This window comes from Cydia splendana, chromosome 18 (assembly GCF_910591565.1).
Source record: "Cydia splendana chromosome 18, ilCydSple1.2, whole genome shotgun sequence".
NCBI classification, from domain to species: Eukaryota; Metazoa; Arthropoda; class Insecta; order Lepidoptera; family Tortricidae; genus Cydia; species Cydia splendana.
The window spans coordinates 5,985,291-5,993,143 of NC_085977.1; the positions used below are offsets into that span (position 1 = coordinate 5,985,291).

The 7,853-nt window shown below is 37.7% G+C and overlaps 1 protein-coding gene across 1 annotated transcript; it reads left to right on the forward strand.

Moving 5' to 3' along the window:
• The first annotated feature begins 266 nt into the window (after positions 1–266).
• Positions 267–7,455, forward strand: LOC134799208 (general odorant-binding protein 83a-like). Its single transcript, XM_063771596.1, has 5 exons — positions 267–390; positions 1,838–1,913; positions 2,694–2,746; positions 6,352–6,387; positions 7,258–7,455. Exons 1-5 carry the CDS (start codon positions 340–342, stop codon positions 7,453–7,455), a joined length of 414 nt encoding a protein of 137 aa, XP_063627666.1. The 5' UTR covers positions 267–339.
• Positions 7,456–7,853: the final 398 nt, after the last annotated feature.

Below are 7,853 nucleotides of genomic sequence, written 5' to 3' on the forward strand. Positions count from 1 at the left end.
CTCGGCTCCGTTCGGCTCAGCATTGCTCCGAGCAATTATTAGGGTTGACACAACTTGACGCCCCTTTGCGTGCACGATCACAAATAATATATAATGGCTTGAATTTTGACAACCCTAAATAGCCGAAAGGGATAGTGCCATTATATTAGAAACGGACAATATGAGTCGACCATGAACCGCTGTCAAACTTCGGTTTTGTAGGAAGTTTCCTTTCTGTACAGTAGTACTATTATTTCATCTGTGGTCTAGTTCAATCTATGGTCTGTGAATGGGCTGTTTTCTGTCGACGGTAATAAAACGAGTTGTCTGCAAAGAGTGCAAAGTAGTCACGCTATAAACATGGAGTGGCTGATGGTGCTATGTCTATTAGCTGTGGGCGTTCGGGCTGAGGTAACTTAATCTTTTATTAATAACTAATATGTGGGAGACCGAGCTTTGATTGAAACATATAAAAACCCAAAAATACGCGTTTTCCCGGAGATAATAGACTTAGGTAGCTAGATCGATATCGCCCCCGAAAACCCCCATATAGCAAATTTCATCGAAATCGTTAGAGCCGTTTCGAGATCCCCGAAATATAATATATATAAACAAGAACTGCACGTTTAAAGGTATTAGATTAGATTTAGGTACTTTGGTACTTAAGAGCACAGGACATGCCTAGATGGGAATTGGGAGGGAGCAGCAACCCCCAGGACATTAAAAATTTGTAGGTTAGTTTTAATTTAAAGGAAAACTTGAAAGATTCACCGCTTCGGGCAAAATACTCGAACTTGCGACCTTTTGGAACACCGGTCTAATAGCTCTTAACCAACTAAGCTACCGAAGCTTACAAGAAGCGTGCGAATTTTTATTCGTTCCTTTATGTGAAGCCATGAATTTTCCCATATTTTCCTTTAGGTACTTAATTAAAAAATAATAATATCATTTACAAACGTATTAGCTTGAAAAAAAAATGTTTTTTGCAGCCAATTAAGGTAAGGCAATTAATTTTTCCCATCAATTTATATAAAATGTTAGCAGCAATTTATATCGACGCGCATGTGACTCCCTTTACCTATAAACAAATGAACGTAGACGCGAGCTGCTTGTAATATTTGCTATCAAGTGATGTAAAACATGATATCTAATTAATTCTATCTTTCCCCGTTAAAAAATGTACTTAGGTATATCTCGTTTTGTCAAGAGTGTGTTTCAATGTCGTTGGCACATATTATATAGAATTGAAGAAATTTTAACTTAAAATGGAATTACATAAGGTTCAAATTTCTTCAATGTTTTCCCGCCAGTCAACTTATTCCCGCCATGTATGGTTAAATTATTTCATTTATTTTTTCTCTTTATTCGTCATCCTTCTTATTAGGCTAGGGTTTTTATAATATTAATATAAAAGTAAAATATAAAAACACTTACAAAACAATAAAAAATACATATAAACACATTATAAAAAACGTAACCTAGGGTGCCGCCAGCAGCGAAACAAGGCCCAAGCCACCGGTGGTCAGAGCTGCAGAGAGAGGAACCGACGTACTATCCGCGCCGTGTTCAAGATCACCGCCTTCTGCATCTGTCCCTTGATCCAACCACCTAGCGAGAGTCTCTCAAGATGTTGGTCGAGACTCTTCGCTATTAGACCGTTCACTGAAACGACTATCGGGACAATGATCGTCGAATCAACATCCCACATGGCGGTTATCTCGTGAGCCAAGTCTAGGTACTTACTGGACTTGTCCTTCTCGGCCTCCACGAGATTGTCATCATGGGGAATGGTGATGTCAACGAGCACGGCCCGACGTTGCGATCGATCTATTATTTATTTATTTATTATTATTTACAGTTTCCGACGCAAGAATTTCTCGAAGCCCTCAAACCTGTCGTAGCTAAATGCGAAGCGAGCACCGGGGTCGATAAAGGTAACTTTTATACACTGTATAAACTAAAGTTGCACATAGGGTTGTCAATGTCACACGTCAGGATTTCCCCTGACTTGTCAGGATTTTTGCTCTTTTGTCAGGATTGCAAAGGGACTTGGTGACCTCAACTAACCCCTAGAATTTTTAAAACTTTCGCGTTAAACACATATTAAGTCACAATTTTATAGACGGTCTATCGCGAATTTATTTTATTACCTTTATTTACCGACGTTTCGACACAGATATCATAGTGAGTTAGCCGCGACTACGACCAGTGAAACCTGTCTCGAAACGTCGGTAAATAAAAGTACCTAATAAAATAAATTCGCGATAGACCCGTCTATAAATGTGAGTTAATATGTAACCCCTAGAAGTCAGTTAAAAGTTTGCAGTTGGGCAAAGGAAAGGAAAAGTTATTAATGTTGTAGGTATTTACAGCATATGGTGATGGATTATGGGGCTATTAGTGACTCACGAAAGGTTTTAGAATAAATTTATGTGATTACGTGAAATGATCGTCACGAAAATGTCGAATTTCGCTAGAAGTTTCGATTTGTTACGAAGATCGCTTACTGAAGTAACCACCCCGCAACCTACTACGCTACGCTACGCTAAAGCCAGCAGCGACTGTGATTCGAACAACATTGAAGTTATAAATACACCCACACACAATATTGCGTAGCCACTTCATGAATAAATTCATTGATTGTATCCATGCAATTTTACAGCTTGCACAATAAATAATAGAAAGTGAGTAAAATAGGTATTTTCTATTTTCAGCACTTGTAGATGACTTCAGCAAAGGTACCATGGTCGACGATGAAAAATTAAAGGTAGGTAATTAATTAAATACATAAGCAATCAAAATTTTATAAAATCCCAATAGCCGACTTATCACAAAAAATTACGTTTAAAAAGAACAACATGTTCAAAGTTTGCGATGTAACACTTTACCTATACTTTGTACGGGGCTCTTGAGATTTTAATCTCATGTAGTTAAACATTTTGTTACCTTGCTACCGTGCGATAGAGCGCCCGTGGGACATGGTATGAGAAATTACATGTAACTATTCCCTTTAAAGCAAGTATAAGTAGGTATTAAAGGCCTGTCCACGGGGACAATTTTTTCGCCTATGTGATTAAATTGTCCGATCAAATCAGGCCGTGCGGACTCAAACGCCAATTTGGCCACTTTCACCAATTTTAAATTTATGGTGATATTTGAACGTTTTAAATTTATAAAAATTGGTATTCTTGCGTCCGCGCCCAAAGAGTATTAAATCACCCGCGCCTAGAGATGGGTAGAGGTGAGTAAATACTGAGTATTTACTCGGTATTTACTCAAAGCACCCGATAAATACCCGAATTTACTCATTTAGGTGGGTAAAAACAATTGCTTATAAAATATTCAAAAAGTGAGATTTAAGAACAAAATTGTCTTTTATTGAAGATTGCTAATGTGTAATAACAATATCTATTAAATAAAAAGCATATATAGTAACAGCACCAGTCATGGGACATTTAAGAGGAAATTTGGAGTATTTATGATATTTCCCTTGTACATGTAAATGGTCCTCCGCTTAGCGTGTTAAAAGATGAAAGTCCTATCCGCCTTTCATGTTTTAGGCGTGTTGTATCAAAGATACTGCAATGAGTTTCCACATAATTAACAAATTAAAACTATGCTTTTTTTCTCCAGTCATGGACACCAAAGCTCCAGTAATGGGCCCCCGGTAATGGACGTGGATCCAGTAATGGGCCCCCTATAATGAACATTGCTCTATCAGTATAAAATATAGAAATGGGGAATAAGTTATGGCAAGAAAATCAATTTTTGGTATAAGCTTTTATCGCTGAATGTATTTTTCTTTCCACAGCCAATTATTATTGTATTAGATTCATCGAGAGAATTCTAATATACCCAAACACAATTAGTTAGGGTTTATTGCGATAAAGTTTCCATAACCACCTCCTGTCTCCATCATCAGATCAAGTCCATGTTATCATAATATTGCATTATCATCCGATTTGCATACTTAATTACGTACTTACACAAAATTTCAACTGAATCGGAAATGGAAAAGTGGGTCAAATTCAGCTACCAAGATTTGACCCAGACTAACTAACAAGGCAAGTTAAATAAAAGTTTGGAAAAACGATATTAATTTATCCTAAGTCCGAGAATACCTCCTAGTTGACATATTTCGTAACTACATTTTACTTCTGTATTGTTTAAAACATGAAATTATGGCATGGCAAGCATCATTATGTCAATTGTCCCATCATAGGAGGTATGCAGTTTTACAGCTCCTATAATGGGATTGGGCCAAATACTACTATTTTTTTACATCTGTGGAGTCACAACATAGTGTGTTGTATACCTTATCTCATGGTAAATGCAATTAACAAAACACATTCTAGTTTTCATCAAGTATTAATTAATTAAAATTTAATAAATTAACTCACCTCTCTTAGCGAAGTTGTTAAGAATTTTTAGTGATATTTTTTTTCAGTGGCACGACAACTTTTGGGTTGACGCACATTTCTTAAAAAATAACCGAATTTAATAAAAATTTAAACATAATCCGCTCTAGGACTCTTATTTATGATAAAAATATATCCAGTGTTTATAAACTACTTTTATATACTTATTTTAGAGGAATTGTGTTTTTTTGTCCCATTACTGGTTCCGTGTCCATTATAGGGTAATTATCAGTGAGAGGTAAATTGTGATAATGCATAGTTAACAATTTTGTTTTAAATAAGAAGGTATTTACGTTAAAAATATGGTACTTAAATTCTATCGATGTTCTAGATTAATCTAGATAACCGCATATCGCGCAAAAGTGCGTGTTTACGCGGCACTTACGACCTTTTATTAAGGGTTTTTTTAAAGAAAACTCAAAAATGGTTCAACCGATGATGTTCAAAATATTGTTTTTTGTACTCTATTATACGGCTAATCTCCCGATATGTTTTCATATTTTTTCAAAACTTTGGTTCGAAAGTTATAGAGAGATAAACATTATTTTGGCCTTTCGAAACGGTTTTTTTCCAAAAATATTCAATTTATCCAAAAAAGTTCTTAGTAATGTTCCAGTTATTTTTAAAGACCTATTTAATAATGTGCAACACGATGGTTGTTTCTGATTTTTTTTTGTGACAATTAGTTACATGTATGGAGTGCCCCTCTTTTTAATACATTTCAAACAATTTTGAGTACTTAATGCAGTAGCGGTTTACAAAATACACCTATATTTCAAATTATTATGCCCCTTTCAGCACTCTAAATAGTTTATTACCCACCAATTTGGGTATAAACGAGTAAATACGGGTATATTGAGTAACTACTCCTTTGACGACCGGTCTGGCCTAGCGGGTAGTGATTCTGCCTGTGAAGCCGATGGTCCTGGGTTCGAATCCCAGTAAGGGCATTTATTTGTGTGATGACACAGATATTTGTTCCTGAGTCATGGTTTTGTTTTCTATGTATTTAAGTATTTATATATTATATATATACTTATATATATCGTTGTCTAAGTACCCACAACACAAGCCTTCTTGAGCTTACTGTGGGAAGTGTGGGACTTAGTCAATTTGTGTAAGAATGACCTAAAATTTTTTTTATTATTTTATTGAGTAAATACTGCATGAGTATTTACTCGGTATTTACCCGTGAGTATTTACTCACTACCCATCTCTATCCGCGCCCCATTTTATCGGTAATATCGATCATAATCGGCGGTCGAACTCGGCGAGCCAAATTGGCGTTCAAGTCCGCACAGCCTGAATTTTAATTATCGGACAATTTAATCAGATTGGCGAAAAACTGTCCCCGTCTGGACAGGCCTTAAGCGTCAGGCAAACCTAGCCGCCGCCATAAAATCTAAGTAACGCTCTTGTTTTAAAACGACATTCTGGAATAACAGGAAAGACATGAACCATCAAATAACATATACCTTTGTCAGGTACTATAGTTTTCGTTGCGAGAAATTGTAATACAAAGTTAGAGCAAGAAGTTTTAAAGTACCTAATTTATTTATTTATTAGGTGTAACAATTTTTAAAAGTGTAGAAAAATTATCTTATGCGACGCTCGTATCTCAAGAATTGGTCTCCCTCAGCTTGGGCTTTAGTCCCCACGCTAGCCCAATGCGGATTGGGGACTTCACATACACCTTTGAATTTCTTCGCAGATGTATGCAGTTTTCCTCACGAGGTTTTCCTTCATCGAAAAGCTAGTGGTAAATATCACATGATATTTCGTACATAAGTTCTGAAAAACTCATTGGTACGAGCCAGGATTTGAACCCGCGACCTCCGGATTGAAAGTCCGATGTCATATCCACTCGGCCACCACCGCTTCCCTCAGCATTAAATTTAGTAGACCATGCAACCTTTGGAATGATTTAACACAGATTTTTTGTTTTTGTTCGCAGTGTTACATGAAGTGCATTTTTCTGGAATTTCAAGTTGTAAGTATTACTTACCTACAGATACACTCAAAAAGAAACTACTTAGGTAATTTTAAACAAATGTCAAATAAATAACACTTTGACTACGTGCCTACTCATACAGATGTAGTGCATAATTGTTTTTCATCGTATTTTCACGGAAACGTACGAAGGCGTGTCGTGCTATTTCAGTCCGTCTCGGTACAAAAAGTGCTGAGGTTGACCGGCGCGATTCGGGAAATGAATTAGAGAGTAACTACATACGATATAGTAAAGATATGTGAAGTCCCACGGGTAAAGGTACCTTATGGCGGTTGGCGCTTACGCTATTATTAACGCCGCTCCAATATTATTGCGGCGCTATGCGACGTAAGCGCCAGCCACCATAAGGTACCTTTTGCCGTGGAACGTCACATATCTTTACTATTTCATATCTAGTGAATCTCTAATGCATTTCCCGAATTGAGCCGTGAAGTAGCATGACAAATACGAACGTTTCCGAGAAAATACGATGGAGAACAATTATGCACTACATCTTGTAGGTCAAGCTTCTTACCTATTTAACACGTACCTAACCTTACTTTCTTATGGTTACTTATATCGGCATGTGGACAGTCACATCTTTTCCTCATAACTGTATGAGGGAAAGATGTGCCCCGCTCAAGTCACGTCTGTGCGGCAGCCCCAATCGCATCATTAGCGTGCGCGCTAACCACCGGGACAACCCTATGTTACCCTGGTGGAAGTCTAAGCAGTTTATCAAACGATTTTGACTATTTATGTGCGTATTTTTAATTTTATTTGAAGTTACGTAGACTAACATTAGTTTTAAAGATTTATTAACTTAATTGTATGGAATCTGTCTGAAATAAATCTATTTTTTATCACCAGCTAGACGAAACAACAGGCCATTTCCGATACGAGAGGATGCTAGCCGCTCTCCCCCAAGAGATGAAAAGCATCGCGTATGAAATGGGCCGCAATTGCATCCACTTCAAGGGGGAGGGGGCCGCGAACCTCTGCCAAGTGTCGTATGACCTGCATAGATGCTGGCAACAAGCTGACCCTGAGGTAAGTTATAAGATGTAGGTGCATCTGTAGGTATGTATGTAGAAGATGAAAAGCATCGCGTATGAAATGGGCCGCAATTGCATCCACTTCAAGGGGGAGGGGGCCGCGAACCTCTGCCAAGTGTCGTATGACCTGCATAGATGCTGGCAACAAGCTGACCCTGAGGTAAGTTATAAGATGTAGGTGCATCTGTAGGTATGTATGTAGAAGATGAAAAGCATCGCGTATGAAATGGGCCGCAATTGCATCCACTTCAAGGGGGAGGGGGTTCGAACCTCTGCCAAGTGTCGTATGATCTGCATAGATGCTGGCAACAAGCCGACCCTGAGGTACGTTATAAGACACTGTATCTACCCTTCGGAATAATTAGCCTTGAGGTAAGTTGTGAATTTATATAGCCTAACCTCTGACCTTAA